The 23,983-nt window shown below is 43.6% G+C and overlaps 1 protein-coding gene across 6 annotated transcripts in view; it reads right to left on the bottom strand.

The window, feature by feature from the left end:
* Positions 1-1,666: 1,666 nt before the first annotated feature.
* The window catches only part of GLT1D1 (glycosyltransferase 1 domain containing 1), an 86,302-nt gene continuing 63,985 nt past the window's right edge, over positions 1,667-23,983 (bottom strand). For 3 of the 6 annotated variants that reach the window (XM_032947210.2, XM_032947212.2, XM_032947209.2), the window contains 2 exons: positions 22,310-22,408; positions 1,667-10,657 (listed from right to left, as the gene is read on the bottom strand). In XM_032947210.2, the coding sequence (XP_032803101.1) occupies positions 10,472-10,657; positions 22,310-22,408 (285 nt within the window). In that variant the 3' untranslated portion in view covers positions 1,667-10,471. Of the gene's footprint in view, positions 10,658-22,308; positions 22,409-23,983 lie in introns of those variants that run through there. The other 3 variants (XR_004402376.2, XR_004402375.2, XR_012937453.1) reach the window with 3 other exon arrangements.

The raw sequence follows: 23,983 nt of genomic DNA on the forward strand, positions 1-23,983 counted from the left end.
ACTCCCTGACTGCTGGTGTCCTGCTGGTCCTGTGGTTCCATTCGCTTCCTAACCCTTATCTCTATTCGATAGCAATCGAATACTGTGCAGTGCGTTTCAAGTAGAAATGATTACGAATGAAAGCGAACCGGAATCTCAAGTAATGAAACAAATAGGTGGACGAGCGAAGGTTGGAGCACTCTTGAAAATGCCGGGCTTGGTCATGAACAGTAACGTGCCACTGTTTGATTGCTCGCTACGTGCTGTTCAAATATGGTTCAGAAATATGGTCACGAACAAAACAATGGAACAACCGCGGCCAACTTTACGTGCACTTTCTTGAAGTGTATGTAAAGTGCGCAATGAATCGTGGAGAGATTTAGGATGGATTGACATTCAGAGGAACACATGAATTTGAGAACCTATGGCGACTATTGCATGTTTTTTCAAATGTTCAGAAAAGTGTTCTTGGACGGAACATGTCGCTCGAAGGACGATAGCAGATGGTCAAGGATCAATGACTAGAGATGCAGCTAAGGAACAGAACCTATAAGGGGAGGACGTCCGTGTATACACGCGAACGATGGATTTGTATGCCAGGATCGGGGAGGCCTTAATTCAACAGCGGATTGATCATGGCCGATGACGATGACGCCTTGCATTCTCTCCAAAAAACTCAAGTTTTTACATAGTTTTTTTACTCAAAGTTTCTCTCTCCCCGATGTGCTTGCCACTCTCATTTTCAACACCAAGCAGGATAAATCGAGGGATTTATTCATAAAATGTAATCTCTTCTTCACTCTGTCCTACTTGGTCATATTTATTTTAGATAAATTCGCAATGATTTTTGGATAATAACGTACTCGTGCAGAGTGTAAAGCTTAACCATACAAAGAAATGGGATGATTTTTTTCGAAATATAAAAAACTGTAATAACAACGGAAAACTGCAGAGGACTGAGAATGCATTTGAAATAAGGCCAAATAAGGCCAAACGTGCCAGAGCGGAGAGATGTGATTGTCAAAACGTGAAAACTCGAGTTAGTTGAAATATTTCTCAGCAGTTACATCATTTACACAGCGGACTGTGTCTCAAGTCAGCACACTGGACTTGAAATGCAGGTCGCCCATGCGATTAAATCTCTCAGCAGAGCAGTTGCAAAAATGGAGAGGGGGGAAAGACCTTCTAAAAGTCTCCCCCCTGCCTCTAGCCACATACCCAAACTGGATAGCTGTGAAAAAAAATAAAAGCCTTATAGCTCATTAGATTCCTCCAGTTATAAAGATTCTGATTCTGGGTACAAACCACAGTCGAAAAGGTCGTGTTTCGTGGGAGAAAGTGGAGAGTTACTCCCGCGTTTGTTCAGGACGTACTGGACAGCGTGGAAGAGTAGGCCAAGTGTGACCCTTTTAGAGGGGCTCTCCAGAGCTCCCGCGAGTGAGTAGGCCCTTCCACCAGCAGTGGAAAGGACGTCTGAGTCGTTATACTTTGGCTTTTTATGTTGGTCAGAAAATATATATGCTGAGCCACATCGCAATAAAATTAAGACGATAAATGTATTTTAGGCGGTACAGTCTATCCAGCTGTGTTTTTTTAATGGGATGGCTCTGGGAAACAATTTGGGAATCTATTTATTGGGATCAATGCACACCAATAATAGTTTTTCAAATTCAAACAAAAGTAATAAAACGTTTGATATTATTTTATTAACACAATTATAAAGTAAACATGCACGTAACACGTTACTTGCTGAGCAGTACATTTCTGCAGCATCATGTATAATTTACGACTTGGATCATTAACGTACACAAGCGCTTTGAAACAGGAATTTTGTTTCCAATTTAAAACATGATTTTACACAATCAAGATGCCATATGTAAACTTTTACAACGCAGGTAAGTTTACATGAGCATTATTTTGACTACTACATTACTTTGTAGCTAAGATGGGTAAATGGTAAACACACACACACATGTGCTTAATAATTTAAACATTAAATGCACCAAAGTGACACTTAAAAAAACACACGACTGCATCCCACCCATGTGCCCGGGGCTTGAGAAAATTAACGCAAAAATAATGTTGGCAAAACATCCCCAAGGCATCTCGAGTAACCGTCACTTGGGGTTTACACAAATGAAAGGCGAATTAGGGATGCAAGATCAGGTGCGTGAAATCACGTCCCAAGAATGCTATGTCACCGTGAAAATATATATTTGGCACGAGTACTGCCCCCTCTTTGGCTGTTGGCTGGCAATCGCGATGCGAACGCACACAGGCTGTGCGACGCTATGTATTCAGGTGTAATATAGCTGGGCTCCCTCTTGGGAGAGAGAGAGAGGCTGCATCAACCAGGTGTGTACAAAGTTGTCCACGGTAATGTATTCAGGGGATATGAGACGGAACTGTGATTTTATGTCTCGGTTTACACGGCTCCTATTGGATAACGGTGAACATCGGCAAAAAAACAACAACCCGCAAACAAGACACAAATGTATATTGTGCAATATCCGCAAGTGAACCGTAAATGTATGCCATCTTTTTCAAGTCCGAGTGATTTTATTGAAACTCGATCAACCTAAAAATAAATTATAGTCTGGAGCTGTCAGGATGTGTAATAGGATGACAGATCAAACTAAAAACAACAGTGGAAATAAGAGCCCTGCCTTTTATTTACGACAGCCAACACAGAAGCTCAACGATGATTCGATTTAACGCACTAATAGTGCTAGTTATAGGAATGAATAAATAACTATATTTAATGTAAGTTGTAATCTGTTTTATTTGATGATTCTAGGTCACACTATGCATGCAAATTACCTGCTTTGTTCAGGTAAAGTAGTAAGCTGTTGCTGATAAAATACTGGACAATGCATTACATAAAAAAAAATTGGGTATTCGATTATTACATTACACGTAGACACGTTGACATTGACATATACATAACATCAATTATACGAAGAGTCTGGGGGTGCATTTTGTCCATTCCAGTAAACATTGCAATGGAGGGACATGTAAACCAGCGAGAGACAAATATAGTTGCATCTGGCTGGGTGGTGCAACAATCGAGCGCGCGGCTTGCAAGCCTTTCGTCTCTCTCATGGGCGATAACATTTCGTACCACTTTGTGAGGATTAATGCTTGTGATATCGATCCACCTTGTCCCTGCCACAGTAATGCGTAATTTTCACCACTGGCCGAGAGCTGTAAACGGAAGATGAGCGTCAACCCATGCACAACGGAGCAGGAATCCAAACGTGGACGTTGCATTACTTAGATGTAGGTGTTTTTCAAGTGCAGAATCAGCTATGTCACACCGGCACGTGACGCCTCACCCCTACTAATTATATAAGTTTGCTCTGCAGCTTCATTGTAATTTCTATGCATTCATTACCCCCCCCTTCCCCTTTGCCTTCGCACAAGAAGGGCTCACAAGTGACGCCACCAACCACATCTATCCCTCGATTTAAGGAACAAGACGGGAGGATTTCTCCACAAATATGGCTGTTGCCCGATGAAGCGAGTTGTTATTAGTGGCGAAACGTCGTGCTTTAGATTGTAAACGTTGTGGCTTGGCTCTCCAACACACCGGCGTGCTGTACTAGTGACGAATTGGCCACGTTCTGCTCACGTGATAAACCTTACTTATTGTGTCGGGTGGTGGCGGGTTTAATGACTCTCATATTTACGCGATCGAGCCCAAAAAAACAACCTGTTATGGGTGCGCTTCTGTCATTTCCCACAAAAAAATGATCACGTAGCCAGTGGGAAGTAAAACCATCAAAGGCCAGCAACCGGATTCCCGAGCCCAGTGCGTGGGCTATCAAGCTATTCACTACTTTGCCTAAATATATATATATTTTTTATTTCATAAAAGTCTTAAATCAATGTTGTACCTAAAAAGGAAATAATTTATGCTATTACTGCTACATTCCGAATATAGATAAATTATTAATTATTGCGGTGTGATTCATCACAGAAAAAATGAATTATGTTTTACTCAATAATAATCACGCGCATCGTGAAGGCAGCCTAAATTCCGCTGCAGTATTTATGTCACGCAGCAAGAGAGAGAGAGAGAGCGGTGCATTACGTAGCACGTTAGCAAACTGTACATTTTTTAATAACTGCCTTTCATTGTAGTCTAATAGTGACACTAAAATGAAACGTAATTTTAATCACTCTTTTTCAATCCATCGCAAGTGAAGGTCTCCTCGCACCACGTCAATTGTTTGACCAAACTTCCCCATTCCGGAGAGTGTGCGTCTTGGTGAAGGATGGGCCCACATGGCTGGATGAGATATCACTTGCCGCTGATATTAATCATGGCAAGAAATTTACCACTGTGCCACGACGCTGCCTCTAGTTTTGTTATTTAATATCATTCTGTACACTGTATTAAAAAAAATGTTATCCTTAAAAAATGCGATTTATGTGAAAATACTGCACCAAATCTTTTGAGGAATGCCTAATAAAATCAGTGAAACATAATTTTCAATCGCAGTATAATTTGGAGGTAAACTTATTAAACTGAGGTATTTACTCCCTCCCCCCAGTATCAAGTCAAGTCCAAGGGGCTTACATAGCCTATGCAGCTAATGCTACAACACCTCACCATATTCTTGGCTCTTTCGGTAAAGCCACGGAGATAGATCAAATAATAAAAAAATAATAACAATATCACCTCACCATGGTTTCCTTCCATCCTGCTAGAACATGCAGCCGTACCAAAGTTGGCACCCATCCTCCCAGAGTACGCTTCCCACGATGGCCAGCCGCATGGATTCTGAACCTCCCCTCGGCGGCCGCTTCAATGCCCATCTCGGTGGCTCCGTCACTCATCGACGACTCCTCTGCCCACCACATCGACGGCTCGGTCTAGCAGACCGACTGTGCCGTCTCGCCCACGCTGCGTTCAAACCACCGTGACTGCAGGTTACAACGCCACTCTCTCAATGCCCCCTCGGATCTCCCTCGCACGGTGTCTTTCCCCAAGTTCCCCTTATCAATTACACCTCCAATAGTTGTTGTTGGCTGCAGGCTGTTTGGCGTTTGGGGGGGGGGGTGGGGGGCCCTTTGAGTTTGTGCTCAGAAAACCGTGACGAAGTTAAAAATAATAAAAAAAAAACTGATCCTGCGCTCGTGTCCCATCATCTTTCACTAAACCGTTTTCCCGATCACACCTACAACACATCCTTGCCCTGTTACATTACAAACGTCCACGTTCCCTTACGCTATGCCGATTATAATGTGCCCAGCGTCTACCACAAGAACCTGCATTCAAAGGGCATACATTTATTTTCGAGTTACTTTGCTTAAAATATAGCTCTCTCTGGCTCACACAGCAAACACGGACATTGCTTCCGTCTCATAAACAACGTCCATTAAGCAACGCAGGTGACCTCTGCTCTTCAAATGCATTTTATGCTAAAAAACGACCCAATAAATGCCACCTCTCTTGACACTGTTCTCAAAACCTCCTGTTGTTATGAACATTGCTACATTAATACGCAGTCATTTACATTCCTTTGATACTGGTAACAAGGATAGACAGGAATTGATCACGGACAGGTGCAATGCAAACACAGCCAAATGTGATGCCTTGGCCGACAACTCTCTCCATATTTGTCTGTCCTTCGGCAGCCTTTGTCGGGTGTTGTGCCGACGCATCAGTCCACGTTATCACATTTGTCATCTAGCTCATCCAGGGTCAGCCTTTCCTTCTTTAATCCTTCTACCGTGCCCTGTAAGATGATGCCAGATGGCTCCCCCCTTTCTGCGTCGCATGCTGAAACGGTCGCAAAGCTTCCGTTCCTTCACTCTTGTCAAGAGCGGTTCGTCCGTGCTCTCTCCTCCCACCCTTTATGTCGCCTTATCCGGTGCGCTGTGTGCGGTGTTCCTCGCCAACGGTGAACTTGTACATTGGCAAAAATAAGGGAGGTTAGAGCTCCCAAAGGAGTGTCTAGGTCAGTGGAAGGAGAATCAGGAGGTGCTCTGACAATGGGTGCAACATCTAAGCCTTGCTAGTCGAAGCTGATAATATATGCGAAGCGTTATTGTCCCAGCTGACAATCCGGCACCATCCACGGACTCCCAGTGTCTCGGGTACAAATGACCCTCTGGTATTCCGAGGTGTTATGCGGCCTCTACTCTGTCCATGGGTTTGGTGAACATGTAGTCGAGCACGTTGGGCATAGCGGGAGACAGAAATCCACCCCTCCCAAACACATGTTTTAATCTCTTTCAAATTACCTCACAACTCTCTCCTTTTCTTTAGTAGCCATCCTGCGCATTTATTTGCACTTCCTTTTTAGAGACTTGGGTGCTCAAGTGTGCACCAAGTATGTGTGTATATTGAACTTCTTTCGCACCGTACGTAGCCAACAAACAAAACACAAAAAAGCAGTTCTAAAATAAATTCGTTTTCAATCTGGACAATTAAAAAGTGGATAGCTCCAGTGGCCTCCTAATATCGGAAGGAAAAGCATTTACAAACAGTATGAACAGTGATGCCATCTGCGAGTCAGTATGGAAATGACAAGATACGAATGACAATGGAATACGGTTGCTTGAGGTTTTCAGTGGTAATCGGACAGTTATCGGTGACAACCAGCCCCAGCAGAAAAATAACCGCGCAAAGTTATACCGTCCGATGGCAAGACTGAAATTACGAAAGATTGCAGCACACACGGTAAATATGCAAGGGTATACATGAGCGGGATGTACCCAGGTGGACACTTCCAAGTACGTCGGCCACTTGAAATGTGTCTGCCGCCCACATCCAAATACATTAGCTCAGGCCACAAATATTCCCGTCGACTTTATGCACGGGGCAATGCTGGCAATGCGAAGTCTGTGCGTGAATGGGTTCCATGATGAAAATATCCATGTCACTTCAAAGTCCGGCAAATCTCATTCACAGATGTAAAGCTCCCTCACGTCTCAAAACTCCAATCAGCTTAAACATGGATTCATGTGGCATTGTTTTTACAAATCAATTTGTAATCTCATATATGTCAAAGTTGAGCACAGCAGTTATCTCAATTGGCAAAAAAATAGTACTATTTCTCGAGTACAATCACGTTTAAAAAAATATACGATTAACAATAGAACACTAAATTACTACACGCACTTCACTTTTTCGGTTCATGAACATGTAAAACAACCATAGCGAAGCTCCATGTCTCATCCATTATATTAGAGTTTAGCTTTGAGGTTGACACTTTTTGTTGTCACAGCTGAACCATAGCTGCGATTTTTTTAATTCCTTTAAATACAACCTGAAAAATACTGACCAGGACACCTCTGTCCAAATCATTATTTGAACGTTAAATATGCTCACAACCACTTGATAAGATGTACCATTACGTGCATTTGTCTGATGGGTAAGGTGCGAAAACCTCAATGGGCAATAGATGCTCCAGTTGGCCTTAACATTTGACTGACAATGTCTGAGCCGTTATAACAGCATTTTAGATCGTGCAACCTTCTCCAGGTTCTTGCAAATATAGAGAACAGCAGAGGTCATTCACAAGCTCATTTCAGTATGATAACACGGTCATGTCAGCGTCAGAACACTGAACACATGACTATGGAAAGAGATGTTCACGCCTAGGGTAAGCCGTCCACCGTTTTCTGATGCCAAGTCTCCTAAGAGCCTAATTGCACACACGCTGTCGTGCCATCTCCGGCTTCCTTTGCCAAGGTCGCCGATATTTATATGCGAGTTGTCATGAAAACTTAGAATTGTAGCGTTTGAAGTTTGCTGCACAAGGGTGCACAGAGTTACTCAAAAAAACCTTACGATTAAATCACCAAATACTGTATTGATTTTGCTCGACTCTTTTGAATTATTAGCAAATTGATTTTGCTTGAGTTTTTTTTTCTTCAAAGTACTCAATTAAGTTCTCCTTCATCATGTTAAACACAAAGATAAATGCCGTCAGCTAACCATACGATATTTATTTCACAATCTAATTTAAAAGGATATTAGTTTGTATTGACTCAATCACAAAACAACCCTACAAGCTGCCATATAAATTTGTAATGTATCGCCAGTCATCCAATGTGATCCATACATAACGATAATTAATGCAGGCAACTTTTATTTTTTTTATTGAAATGCACAGCTATATCGCAGTATTGTAATGGCACGATGTGTGAACTTATAAAAATCTTGATCCGACTCAATCTTACTGTAAACACTGCCTGTCCATAAATATATATTTGGACTGTCCTTTAAAAGATGGAATTTGGCAGAATCTCAAGGTTATTAAATTACTTTTTACAAGGTTTCCCAACTGATACATGGAATTTAAACTTGTGACAACACATTGGAACCACTAGTCTGACACACTGCATACATTTGCAGGCAAAGAAGCAGCTGAGTCGTGCGATGACTCATGATCTCGGATGCTTGACCAAGGCCATGCTTTTCCAAGCCTTACCTCAATCTAAAGTACAAATTGTTTGAGAAAACGGATTACAGTCGTAAAATTATGCTAAATTATACCACGGACTATACGCGTTTTCAAGTTCACAGACAGCTACTGTACATGCAATAAAGACATCCTAGATATCCATGGCTCATCCAGTCTCCTCGCTTATCCTACGCTTAAAACGTGCATTGATTTGCAGGCAAGACGCAGCGCCGAGACTTGCCAATGACGCGCAATCTGGCATGCTAACCAAGAGCCACATTTTCCATATGTCGAAAGGGCTGTTACTCTTCTCTGCCGAGAAATGCCAGCCAATCATAACTCAATATGCTTTACTAAAGGGGGGGGGGGGGGTGGGATTACTTGCGCAATGTGACTCGCGTTTTTGTTTTGTGCGCTCCCCCAAGACAAACACCCAACATTGTCAGGCTGAGCGGCAGCCACCATTATAACCCCCCCCCCCCCATCTGTATTCTGCTTGGAGAAGAACAAAGATCACAGCAGGATAACAGTTTGGGTGGGCAGATATGTAAGCTGTGAAGAGCCACACACGTTGACATGCATGGTAGGGGGCGCACACACCAATTTCAGCAACTTTCACACACACACACCAATTTCAGCAACTTTCACGTACACGCCAGGATTAAGTGTGACTGCGTAGAACGAGCTTCATGAAGTCTGCTAATTTAAGGAGTAAATAGTAGGCATGCCATGATTCCTCACTCAAATTAAAGTGTCTATTTTTTTTGTTCGTTTCGCTTTTACCATTTTTTAAATCACGTTTCCCATTTTTCCGTCTCCAATATTTTGTCCCTCCTGTTACCCCCACCCCCCTCCCTCCCCCCCCCGAACGCGACAAGAGCGTATCATTTGCATACATTGCACAACTCAAATGCACGTATTGTGAGCTATAGAATCAATTTTAATCGCCGAATCAATACTACATTACTCGCCTCGCAAATAGAGGCGGCACGGTAATAGTTGATCTGCTGCATCGCTAATGCTTTGCATGCCACTGCCAATGGCGTGGGCCACACCTTGCAAGTTGTGGAGCTTCCTATTGGCGAATGGTTGCCAGTGATTATCTGTTAAGATCACAAATTGGATCCACATCGTTGTCCTCATCACTTCATCACAGATACAAGTTCTGCTCTGCTTGAACTGCATCACATCTTCACACTGGCTACATGTTCAGCGCCGCAACCCACCGTTCATTGCGCTACTGTGTACCGAAATTAAAGAAAACCCAACATATTAATCAATAACACCATGTGACCTAAATTGTTATTTTAAGCTTTCGTGACTGCAGGGATTCATGTTCCTGGTTATTTCGGTAAAGTCACGTAGAAGGGAAACAATAAAAGAATACAAATATAAAACAATAAAATTCGCACGACGTTTCCACAGCAAGAGAATTTGCTGTGGTTTTCACACCTGATGATGATTGCCTGTGTTGCAGTCGAAACGTCGTGAGAATTTTATTGCTATATATTTTTATTCTTTTATTGTTTCCCTTCTACGCGGTGACTTTACCGAAAGAACCAAGAATACCATGTGACCTTGTAAGAAAAATATAAATAACCGGGGACTTTTCGAGCAATGGCCCTTTTCCATAGCACAAGAAGGGGGACCAGTGCTCGAAACGCTGGCGATTTTACATTTTTATTTTCAGGCAGTGTTTAAGACGAATGTGTTGTTTTTCCTGTCGTCAAATTGTGCTTGTGCATCGCTACTTCCAACGCAGAAATATCAAGCAATTTTTTTAACAATCATCATTATGTCACCTTAGTTGTAACGAAGGATATGGGGGGGGGGTGGGAACAAACAAACCCCGGACTCAACAATACCACAACTTATTATTATTTCTTGTTCAAAAAAATTGTCGCGATGGCCTCTCTTAGCCACATCTCTGTCGGAGGTGTCGGGGTGCAGGGGGGGGCACGCGCTCGCACTTACGCAGGGGTTGCGCCCCGAGGCGCTCGCTACCCCACGGATTGTTCAAGGCGCTCGCTACCCCACGGATTGTTCAAGGCGCTCGCTACCCCACGGGTTCTTCAACCGGAGGCGGTGGGTGCGCCAGCGACCGGCTCCGGTCCCGACAGTTCGAGTAGCAGATGCGTGTACGTGCGGCGCTCTGCCTCCTGCGAGTGGTTCCCTTCCACGAGACGCCGGGCGCACGGCACCAGCCTCTCCCTCAGAGCCATGTCCGTCATTAGTCTCCGTGCCTGCACTTTGAACTCCTGCGGGATGGGATACATGGGCTGTGTGTTAATTCAATCAGCAGTTTCAGTGTTCCGAGGCCCTGATCTAGTTGACAGCACAATCCATAATACAGGTTTTTTTTTAGGTTTGATCGCGTAAAGATGTGTCGTTAAACCCGCCACCACCCGGCACATCCAATTAGTAAGGTTTGTAACGTAAACAGAACATGCCAATTCGTTACAGGAGCAAATCCACAACATTTACAATCTGAGTACGACGTTTTGTCAGTAATTAAAACTATCTTCATCAGGCGACAGTCAGATTTGTGGAGAAATCCTCCTGTTGTCATCACATCTACTTCTCTGTTTAAGGAACATTGTAAATGTTGTGGCTTTGCTCTCCAACACACCGGTGTGCTGTACTAGTGACGAATTGGCATGTTCTGTTTACGTGACAAACATTACTAATTGGCTGTGTCAGGTGGTCGCAGGTTTAACGAAACATTTATATATTTACGCGATCTAACCCAAAAAAAAACCTGTATTATGGATGATATTGGTCAGAAAACGTTCGTGTCAAACTGACAGCACAATTGATGCGTCTTAAACTCTATGGGTATCATTTGCTGATTAAATGCTGACAACTGACACAAGATGAGTGTTTGTTTGGGCATAATTTTTTCGGTCGCTCTCAATCCACTGCTGGAATGATGGCCTACCCAAGTCGTAGCCACCTCTCACAATCCCACGATGTAATGATCTTAATATTTTAATTAAACGTGTGGAACATTACTGAAGTCTTAGCATGTGGATTTCACCTATCCATTAAATGTCAACTAAATTCGCACTCCAAAAGCTGCCATCAATAAGATTCGTAAGAAGCTGAATAAACTAACCCGAGTTTAACACGTAGGCTTTCACGACTAATATTAGCCATAATAGAGGTTTTTTGAATTAGATAGTTTAAATATGAAGGTGTCGTTAAACCCACCACCACCTGACACAGCCAATTAGTAAGGTTTGTCAACTCTGGCTGTCGCCTGATGAGGCTGATTGTAATTACCGGCGAAGCGTCATGGCACTCGAATCGTAAACGTTATGGGTTTACTCTCCAACACAAAACGCTGTGCTGTACTAGTAACGAATTGGCATGTTTTTTTATTTACGTGACAAACCCTACTAATTGGCTGTGTCAGATGGTGGCGGGTTTAACGGCACATTTATATTTACGCGATCTATCTCCCCCCCCCCAAACAAAACCTCTTCTTGAAAACCAATCCTAGTCTACAGGTACCCTGAATGGCTGGTGGGGAGCTGCCCTGGGTAGAACGGAGAACGATATGTGTGGAATGTGGAGGGGGCATTGAAGGTGGAAGGGTGGATAAATAAATGAATGAATGTACGCGGAAAGGGTTTCGGACAGAGATAGCAACGACAGGTAAAATAGCATATTATTTGTCTAAAGAAGAAATTCACACTTGGTAAAACAAAACAAAAACACATTTTAAAGTACCACTTATTTAGATGTAATATATGAAAAACTGGACCCTGCTTAGCGTTACTAGGAGGAAAAAAACAACCACTTTAAATCGAAATAACAACACTTAATAAGAGTTAATAATGTGTCACATTCCTTAATTACCTCCTATTAATTATAAAGTGTCAGTCGGTTAATGCAAATAACTAATGATTTATTGGGTGCAATTTACACTGTAATTTTCCAAGTGAATTCTTCACGAATTTGCAACGGCGCAGTTTTTATGTGCGTCCCGATTTATTCACTTTGGCTCCTCTGCTTGGCAAAGCGCGCCGGTGTGTAAATGTATGCATCTACAATTGTATATGCAGAAGCAGTCCTTTCATCTGCCAAACAAATTTGAGCGATGCTGTTGTGGATAAGCAGCACATTTGTGGATAAAATAAGTTTTCTTGCTACTATCCACAAAAGCACACCTCTTATCTGCAACTCACAATAATTGCAAATAGGATTAATTGGTCGCTCAATTCATTTGATATGCAATTAAGAAAGATAACAGCTTTGTCTATTATTAATTCTTGTTCCAATCTGTTGGCTGTGCCAGGATTAACGAACGTAACACTTGGGACAGGCGTGTTTACAAGCTTCCTTGACTACTCGACATTGTTACTTTACAGCTGCAGTAGCATGCAGAATAATGGAGGCGATTGCAAAAACATGACATCCTAAATCATCGTCATCATCATTGTTAAGCATCTTCATCATCGTCAACCATGTCCTTAGTCTTGCACGCTGCCCAATTTTCTTAGAATAGGTGGTAGTACCGACACTTTATCCCGTCACATGCGGCCTGCCGATCAACTGTCCCGTGGTGAACCGATTTATACTGCTGGGCGAACAGAGGCCTTTAAGAAACTTGCACCATCGTTTCAACCGCTGTGGTGGCGAGATGATGTTAACTACCTCACCTGGTATACAGGAGGGCGTGGGTTCGATCCCGACCTTGACGCCTGTATATTTGAGTTTGTATGTTCTCCCCGTGGTCGTGTGGATTTTTCTCCGAGTCCTCTGGTTTCCCACCCCCCCCCCCCCCCCACATTTAGAATCAACTTGCGTTTATAGTATTTGGCTGCTATAAATTCCCATGTGATAAGCCTCTTCGTTGAGCTATCATTTGAGGCTAGGTCGCTTCTGAAAAAGAGCTCTACAGCTCAATGGGCTTTACCTGGTATAATAGTTAAGTTCAGTTTGAACTGCCGCGCTGGGAAATAAAAAATTGGATCGGCCGCCTCTCTGGATTGGAAGTTTAGTGTGCTAACTGTTGCACCACGGTGGCAGAATCCCCTGCAGAAATGTTTATGGATGTGACAAATATTTGGAATGTCCGATCTGCAGCTCCGTGTTACTCTTTCCGCCCTCTTCCTCTTCTTATGCGTGCATAATCGTGGACAATAGGAAATGCGGCAATCCGCACACGATGTGCTGCCATCAAGGAGAAGAGGGCCGCAGATAATAATATATTTTTGATGCACATGGGGTGTGAAAGCAGAGGCAGAAATTTGACAAATTCCAAGTGAAATTGGACAAAACAGTTTTTTAGGACAATGGGAGATAGGCAAGGGCAATAATGAGATCATTTCAAAGTGCGTTTTCAAAAAGAATAAAATTAAGGACAGCTCTATGAGTAATTCAACCGTATGCCAAGACTGTTCGAAAACTATGGGGAAAAGCACGGCTATTTAATTAACCATTTGATGAAAGCAACGCCAATTTATCCATGGTGCCAATTTTCCCGAACATAGCACGGTCGAAATTGAGACATAACAAAACCGAGCGTTACTATATTTACTTGAATTTTAAGTTTCACTTAAAGACACCACGTGGTTTTATAGCACGAAGCTGCACGTATCGCACATTACACAGGAACAAACGTAGCTGCGGCATGCCTCCATTCAGTCTGCCTACAGACAACTCTCGGCGAAGGGGTTAACCTTGGTTGATTCAATCACTCCTCAAGAAATTATGCAGCGGGAACCACATTAGAAGCTGGTCAGAGCTTCCAGCCGAATGAATTTCTCCTGTCACAATATTATTCCCACACTCTCTGTATGTCAGTTCCATTTTTTATTTGTCAGTCTTGTTCTGTTTTGTTATGTTCAATCACTGGTCCACACATGATTATACGTCTGATAGCCAAGGCTATTAAGTCTACCTTTCAAACATTCCATACCTTATTTTTCCATCCTCGAAGGTGAAAAGGCATGCAATTTAATTTACTCCTGCAGAGCATGTCGCACAAACAAAGAGCCTCGCATACTATGCGTATCAACCTAACACGAACATCTATTTGTTGTATGCATGTATGTTGAACTACCATACTTAGCCAACGGTGCTTATTGGAGGTGCGGAAGGAACAACAAACCAAACGCAAAAACGGAGTTCAAAAGAAATGCGTTTTCAATCCAGATTTAAAAGTGCATAGCTCCAGTGGCTTCCTCATGTCGGAAGGAAGAGCGCTCCAGACGGCCGCAGAAGCGCATCTGAAGGTGCGCGATGCGGCAACCGTCTTTGTTCGATGGCGGACGTGTAATAACTGAAGCCCCCCACCCCAAAAACAATGTAAAGATGAATATGTATCTCATTTAGGGGGTTATTCCAAAATGTATACGCAACACAACCCATACACACCAAGATGGTACCGGTCGGTGGCAACCATTTGGTATGATCATTTTATGGAGGGGGTGGGTTTGTTAAATAACTGTTGAACCTTTAAACCAGGTGTTTTTTTTAATGCTGTGAGACTGCTTCATACTTGTTTTGTGATCTGCAGTGCCTTGAGCACCCAGTACAAAAGTGCTTTCTAAATGTGATTCATTATTTTTTGACAAAATGTTCCACAGAATGTCAAATGCTTTGAAACATTCTAATAACAAAAACAATTAAACCACCGTTCAAGGTACACGGCAACCACAACATATTTATCACAAAGCGTTGTGTGTGTGTGTGTTTTATTTTTATTTTTGCGTGTGTTAATTAGTTACCCCATCAACAATAATTTACCATTGCTCAAAAAAAAAGAAGGGGACCGACACAGCTGCAATCGGTAAGACACAACACGTTCGGTATGTGTGCACCATGCTTTTTTGTTCAGAATGGCGCCGATGCATTCGAGCATGCCCCCCCCCCCCCCCGAAAGCCGTCAAAGGTGATCAATCATGTTGGCAGAAGCCGCCGAGCATGGCGCCAGGGTCGAAGGTCAGCGGGAAACTTTTTAAGCGTTTTACAGCTGAGAAGCCGCACGACAGAATGAGCGCTGAACAATCGCCTTCTATTGATCCGTCACCGAGCAAATGCCACAACTCTATCTGGCCCTCTTACTTTCTGAACGCGCTTGCAGGCGTGCACCATCTAAGGGACCGAGTCAGTCACCCACATTACAAACATGTCCACCCTGACCCGGGCAAAGTGCTATGATCATTTACCACGCCATTACACGGTCACTCAAATGCCTCCCAGAATGCCGCCTAATGAAGGGAGAGGGAGACCAGCTGTATGGCCTCGGAAAACAATCTCGAGTTTGGTGCCAACCTCGCATCCTGTTGACATTGCCGACCAGCCAGCCAGTTGCCTTGCCTGCTTTATAGATGAATAAACAGTGACACAATTCATCAAGTGATTCCCCTAGCATGTTATTGAGCATTAGAGATAGAATGTACGTGGGGGGGGGGGGGGGACTGGGAGCAAGAATGACAGCAAGCAAAGTGCGCCCCGAACAATTTCTCACAACGTCCCCTTGCGAAAATCCATCCAAGGGGGGTAGAGGAAGGGTCATGCCACTTTATTCAGCACCTTCATTCCCCCAGCTGACGTCTTCATCATCATCATCCATCACTGAATTCAATGCACTAAAGCTCATGAATGACTGAGCAGGCTTCTTTACAATTTTCCTTATCTCAACTCGGCCTCAGAAATACGGTTTCGAATATAATGGAGTACACAAGCCCACGTGAAGACGTTTTAACGATAACGACGACGATGACGACATCACCGTGATGAAATCATTATCGTCATATCAAGCATGTTTATTTACCTGTCGTGCTTGTATATTCAGCTTTGTAATGGGTTTGCCTGATTAATTTTACCACTGTTTTCCATAGCCATTCTTTACACCATCCTGTTCCGTCTCTGTTGCTCTGCCCTCTATTACAACCTCCCATCAATCCCTTCGCGACAGGAATAGAGCCTTCTCCTCTGCCGTAAATATATCTGCCCTCTCATTCAATTAATCGCTTTCCTTAATTGAACAATAATTTAGTACATTTTGTTTTCGTGCCATTTTTATAGCGCAGGTCCATCTCACAAAATGCGCTGTTTCACAGACGAGTAGAGCCATTTAAACATGTCAAAATACACTTCAGCATCTCGATTACAGAGAAGGCACCACAATTTGCCATAAAAAAGTGTTTTTTCAAATTCAGTTGCGTCTAATTTTGGCACGCAATTTACAATTTTGCAAATGGAGACGTGACAGATTATTAAATGCCCACTTGCTAAATTACTCTCACCAATTAACAGATAACTGCCGACTTCTTGCTAAAGTGTCCGAGTGGCCAAAACGTTTGTCGTTGTGTTGCAGTGCCCATGGGCTAATGCTCGGCACAAATTATAATCACGTGGACACGCGACAGCTTTGAGCGCAGGTGCGAAGCGGATTATTACGTCGCAGCGTTGTGAGAGACGGCAATGGCTTGCGGAGTCCTTCATCCAGCGGCGTGGACTGATGAAACCGCGACTCCTACCATGGCGTTGGAATTATTTAGGCCCCGGTTATCCGCACGCGTGCGTTGGATAACCGAATAACTCTCCACACAAGGTTGTTTGGCATGCCTGTAATTCAGCACTGTGGAGGGAGCGGGGATTGGTGGTTCACCGCACAAATGTTGCGAGACTCCCTTCAATTGGGTGTCGAGGTCGCCATACCCTAGCTTTCCAGGGAGATGATGGCAGCACAGCAAGTGCTTCGTCTCCATCTGCTTCCATCTTTCCCGGAGAATAATTTACATTTATAAAGATTATTTCACCCAGAGGGCAAAAGTAGCTGCACAGAGCTTAAAGCAAGTAAGTAAATAACAACGCAATTCTAAAACCTAACATAAGCACGCAGGCTCATGATTTAACCACGGATACAAATAGCGCCCCCCCCCCCCGCCCTATCCAAAACACATACCAAAATTAACAAGGATAAAAAGCCTTTAAGGGAAAAGAAAAATGTCTTAAGGCGGGATTTAAATAAACCGAGGGACTCAGCAGATCTAATAACGGATGGAGAGTGAATTCCACAGCTTGGGGGCCACACGGGAAAAGCCCCCCCCCCCGTGATCACCGATTGGATGGTGCCGCCACCGCCCCCTTCTCGCGTGCGGCTTCTCTCCGGCTACTCCGGCATTCCTCTGACATCTAGAAAAGCCGCTCATGAATTGGGGCCGATAACATCCGAGTATGAGGAGGACCACAAAGCATGAGCGGTTGTTGGTGTCGGCTCACAGCGTGGCCTGCTTTCCTGCCCCTCTGTGGTTCCTCACGCCTCCTGAGTCGTACTCTCTCTCTCTCTCTCGCTCGCTCGCTCGCCTGAGTGCAAGCGAATATTGGCGCATTACAAAGTCAAAATTGTGAAATTAGTATTACGACGGTGAATATTTTCGTAAAAAATTATGGTAAATTCTACTCTATTATATAACGGCCTTTTGCAAAGCCACTTCTGGGAAAAGCCCTCCTCCCTGCACTGTGTTGATTATGGGGTTTGTTTGAATGTACTTCACCAAAGTGGTCCATGTGGTTTGGTGACGGAGGATCCCACGGCCGGTTCAGATATCACTCATCACTGACGTAAATAATAATGATAACCAAGCTTAGCTTCAGGTTTCTGGGTTCAGGTCATAGGGTTCATCCTCAAGTGCGCTTACCCCTACATCACCGCTCCCCAGGCAAAGAGGATTATTGCAATAAAAACAGTGATGATATCGAGAGGGGGGTGAGAAGTGTCCGTGCCGACACTCGTTTTCTTGCGACTACAAGCGAGAAAGCAAGGCAGCGTAATAAAAAATCCCTCCTGGAAAAGTCTATAGAGTTGTCTACGTGGCTCTAAAACGTTTTACTGCAGTGTGCGGGAAGAACTAAACACCGTTAGGAATGGATTCGACGACATGCAGGTGCATTTAGATGCTTTAAAGATCGAAAACTGCGTTGTATTTTAAAACCTCGCACAGATACTATACATCACCGAATAATAACAGCAACACTTTCCACGTAGAAATTCCAAATTTAGAGTTGATTGGGAATTAACACGCATATATCTCACAAATACTGCTATTGCTCTTTCAGACTAGCAAAGCTGAGCTTATAATTACTCGGAATTGCAATGCGTGAGCGACGGTCGAGAAGACGTGTTGCGGAGGGAAAAAAAGATTGCAGATTAAAAAGAAATCTTCTGAAACTGTCGTCCCCGCAAGGTCACGACAATGGTACTCCAACACGACAATCAATAACGTAATGCCTGCAAGAGGCATCTCTCTCTCTCTACACGGTCCATCTCTGATTCTAGACCATGGGTAATCCTGTAAGTCAGTGCAATGGACAACATTAAATATGCCTTTTGAAAGGAAATCGTTCGAATTTTAACAAACAATGAAAGAGGACTGACTATGGCACTTACAAAAATGAGGCAATCTAAATGTATTGTTTTTTTTTCCTCGTGAACATTTTACACATTTAACTACTGCATTAAGGATTCATCACGGTGTTTTTTTTCCCTTCGTCAAATGTGGAAATTATATAAACGGTAATGAAATAATAAAACATAAATCAGATGCATAATAATTCGAATTTAATTGAAACATCTAAAATTACTACTGTACGTCTCTAAAATCTGTATCTCACGATGCTAAGTATGATAATTAATGATGCGGGTGCTATTGTAAAGGCAAACAATTATTTTGAGAGGCAGTGCCTTATATTTGTTTCATTAAAATACAGACGGCACAATTCACATGCATTAGACAGCATAATCACACACATAGCGGGCACCTGCATGCTTCATGGCTTTGTTAAGTGACAGGGACGAGTACGATGCAATGTCCATTTGAAATTGGCGTCTGTCAGCCACCGCCTGTCAAATATTTTGTTATGTAGATACACACACACACACACAAACTGCTGGTCAGGCACCTTAACAAATGAACACTGACCCAGGTGCGGATTTAAAGTAATATTTTTTTCCTCTCGCACTGTGCAGATGAATTTACTGCACTGTTCGAAACGGAGTGAACTGGCGGAGCGCATGACTGGAACGCCACCTGGCCTCGTATCCGTGACTAAAGCTCTCGATTGCACTAGATTAAGACCAAGCGCTGCTGAAAACTAACGCTAACCCACAGCTAAATCTTCTTTTCAAAGGACGAATCCTTTGACTTTGCCTCCCATGGCGGGGAGGGGGGCAAGTGACAGGGAGCCATTTTGCAGCATCTGTTGCTCTCTCGGACCACGGAAAGAGTTTTACTTGCCAATATTCAGCTTTCTCCACTCAATCTAATCTCAAACATGCCTCGCAGTGGTCTGTCTCGTCCCATATATGAGAACCCGCGGACAAAATTGACTAGCGCTGAATTGTTTTATCTATTCGCGAAATAAAAAAAAAAAATGCAATGTAAGCATTTTGCTCGAAAGACTGAACGATTCCGCACAAATGAAAAGAACACAATAGAGCCAACGGAGTGAAGCGACCCAGATAAAGTTTTTTTTACGTCACGTTCATCAGCAGCCAGGCTCTATCCGCTGCTGTGTCAAGGCCTTTCCAAGTCATCGGCATTCCTCAGTGTCCCGTGACACCTCTAATACATTTCACTCACACGCATCAGCTTGTCCCATCATCCCTCCATCCTCTCGGTAGCCTTCCTCTTGGGTGCGATCCCTCCTTTGGCTGCCATTCATTCACCAGCCTCGACTGTTGGCCAGCCCCCCTTCTAGCGATGCATCCCTGCATAGGCCTGCTTACTTTCTTAACGGCCAATATTATGTCTTTAAATTATTATTTGTTCTCTGATCCATCTGTTCCTCTTTTTTGTTTCGGTGTTATTTCAATGATGTACCAGTCCATGTTTCTTTCGAGTACGTTTCATCTGTTGAACATTTTTGTCGGTTTAAAAAAAAAGTAGTGAACCCATGTCATAGCTGGTGAGAGGCACTGAAACAAAAACCTCCTTCTTGAGGCATGTGGTATGTTAAGGCAAATTGGTACGTTGTATTGGCATGTTTCTTTTACAAAAGCACAGGAACCTGCTCTCGCTTGCCGCATTAATTAGTCATTTTGATCCCATTCCCCCCTCAATAACTGTCCAAGGTACACATACTCTGATGTCTTTTCCAGGATTGCTCTTTGAATATCAATTTCAAGGACCTCATTAGAACGCACTAAACTCAAAGCCACGTAAAGATTTGCACGACACAAGTCCATTTCTTGAGAAAGGCAGGGTTAGAAATAAAAAAAACAAGACTGAGACAATACGAGGATTAAAGACTGCAAAACAAAGAACCAGCAGGGCATGACGTATGCAGGCTTCTTTGTTTTTTAAATAATGCGATACAGATCGATATGACGCATGAGAAACAGCGGTGTGGCCATAGGGGAGAAGTTGCGATGAGTTGGTGGGCGAGTGGCTGGGTGAGTTGGTGAGTGAGTTGGTGGGCGAGTTGGTGGGCGAGTTGGTGAGTGAGTGGCTGGGTGAGTTGGTGGGCGAGTGGCTGGGTGAGTTGGTGGGTGAGTTGGTGGGTGAGTTGTTGGGCGAGTGACTTGGTGAGTTGGTGGGTGAGTTGGTGGGTGAGTTGGTGGGCGAGTGGCTGGGTGAGTTGGTGGGTGAATTGGTGGGCTAGTGGCTGGGTGAGTTGGTGGGTGAGTTGGTGGGCGAGTTGGTGGGCGAGTTGGTGGGTGAGTTGGTGGGCGAGTGGCACAGCAATACGAGGCCCATATTTCTGGCGAATACTATAGTGACAATACAGCCAGGAACTAAGGCACCTCATTATTTTAATAAAAAGCAATGGAAAACACACTTAAGAATTGTAAGTGCTCAATTGAGCCTTGGTGTAACACCCACAGACTGCCTCCCAGAGACAATATAAAAAAAACATCAGGTGCAGTCGGAGTGTGCCTACATCATCTGTATTGTATGCACCATCGTCATAATCATCGCCGGCCATTATCAATCCACTGCTGGACGAAAGCATTCCCAAGCCGTCGCCGCCGTCTCTCTCATGTTTTTTAACGCTTTAACAATCCGTCTAGCCCAGTGGTTCTTAACCTGGGGTGACACGCATCCCCTGGGGGAACTCGATGCCCTTTTTGGGGGTGCGAGATGTGGCCAGATTTTTTTTTTAGAAGGTAAATCATCGAAATATAAATTAAGCACGGGCACGTAAGTACAACTACTCCGTTTCATCAAACCTATGTGTTTATTAACATTATACATTTTTAACCATTGAGAACCAAAGGGATGCAAGGGTGCAGTCAAGGTTAAGAACCACTGGCCTAGTGCCTGCGCGGCAGCGGATTTCATTGCTCCATCTCTGCGGCGGAAACGCCCCCTCGTTTGGTTTGCCATTTCCATCGTTACCCTCTGCCACCGGCGGCCATCTTGTCTTACAGTGACATGGGCTCCTGCCCGTCAATGCAAAATCTTTTGCTTACACTGAACTCTTGCTAGTCCGGCGAGGATGTAAAACAGTGTAACGCGGTCACTACGCCCTCGCCTACCCCAAACCTTCATCGGGGGGGTCTAATAAATGCATAATATGTGAATTGAACTAACCAAGAGTGACACCTATGTTGAACTTCTTTCACGCCGTATGGAGCCAAATGCGCTAATCAGAGATGCTGGGGAAGGACAACAAACTAAACACAAAAAGCAGTTCGAAATAAATTAATTTTTTTAAATCTAGTTTTAAAAGTGCATAGCTTCACTGGCTTCCTAACGTCACGAAGAGCGTTTCAGATGGTCGCAGAAGCGCATCTGAAAGCGCACGATGCTGTGACCTTATTTGTACGACGGCTAGCCAAAAGCCGCTGCTGCGAGGATGGTTTTGTGGTTCATTTGTGGCAAGCACTTTGTATGCAATGAGTGCTGTAAAAATGTTTTACGCTCAGTGGCACCGTCTCTGCTTTTTACCTGCGCTGTGGTGTAAAGCAGTCCGGTCTCCTCGTGCGTGATGAGGGCGGCATTTCCGGGAATGTCTCTTGCGATGACCGGCAAGCCTAGCTGCATAGCCTGTGCGCAAGTGTGCAAACGTGTGAGATGAGAACGTCGTAAAGTTTACAATGCATGAGATCACATTCATGTTCCTATCACCATACACAAATGCCGCTCAAAGTAAAAATTTTGACATAAAAATATAAACGTGTATTTTATGATGAATTCTACGTTTTTCCATTTTCGAAGTCTAGTTGAACGTGTGTGGCTTTTGTGTATGCATGCACGGACTTCATAGGGACAAATTCTCCTATCTGTACTCACATTAAGTATCACCCCTATCATGCACAGATTCCAATTCCTAGTACAGTCGGTTCTCCTATAATGCGTGTTGTTTCATCACGCAAATTAAATATAATGTAATTGAGTGAACAGAACTACATTGCGCCAGTAGGAATAAGCGGTTGCAACGGCTGCCTCGGCGTAGCATCACACAAAGCAGGATGCTGCTGGATGCTTCTCGATGCTACCCATGTGCCTCAGTCTTTGTTCAGCCTGCAGATGCATCGCACGTCTTGTTGTGGACTGTGCTTTACCCTGTATTATATATTATTTATTATAACGCGATTTTTTTTCATAACGCGGTGTTCTTCAGGAATGCAACTACCGCGTTATAGGAGAACAGACTATCTACAATTTTTTTCAAGGATAGAAGCAATGGCGTGGCAAATTGATCATTTTATCCGCATTTAACTGTGGATAAGAGGTGCACCTAGGGGTGAGAGTCACGGACGTTGATTATTTATACTATGCACGATTTTTTCACGGATGAGAGGAGTCGTTTGGCAAATTCATACTTTTAATCTGCGTATTCCGTGACGGGAAATGGTCACTGGAAGTGCAAAATACCCCGTCTTTTTTTGCACGTATTTGCGGATACCCAGAAAGCAAGGGCAAATTGACCCTTATTATCCACATTTAGCTGTGCACTAACGGACGTTACTTGCGTGGATAAATGTGCATATTATAGGATCCAGCCATAACACTGCCTCACATGAACGCAGATAATAGTTTCATTGCATGTCAGAATATTGTTGAGCCGTTACTTCAGAAATAAAAACATAAATAGTCATGACTGAGGTTTTTTTAAATCCATAAAACCATCAGTGCCTTAAATTGCATTTATTATAATTAAAAAAACATCCCGCTAGACATTATCATAATATGGCACGTCTCTCCCACACAATGATATTTTACATAATAGTCTAAGGCTTGACCCTGTGATTGAGAGTAACGCTTTTTCAACATTACCCAGTCTATGCCTTATCTCTGCTTGTATATAATGTTGAATCGGATATAGCTGGGTCACTTGTTTCAGATGATCCGGAATGCGGTTTCCTGGGGCTAATCCCCATGGCGTGAGCCCCAGGAAACAATTCAGCAAAAGCCCAGAGGCCGAAGCCAAAAAATTCCACAGGGGTACTGATGGCATGACTCGTCGGCTCGCTGAGGCTGGTGGCTTTCAATGAAATATAACTCTCGGTTTTGGCACAGGAGGATATAAAAAAAACGAGAGAACTGCTGAGAGGCGAAGAAATGCCCCAAATTCACTTACAGAGCAAACAAGACGGTGACTGTTCTGACACCTGTACA

This window comes from Petromyzon marinus, chromosome 5 (genome assembly GCF_048934315.1).
Source record: "Petromyzon marinus isolate PM22_M1 ecotype Great Lakes invasive population chromosome 5, UKy_Petmar_22M1.pri1.0, whole genome shotgun sequence".
Lineage (NCBI taxonomy): Eukaryota > Metazoa > Chordata > Hyperoartia > Petromyzontiformes > Petromyzontidae > Petromyzon > Petromyzon marinus.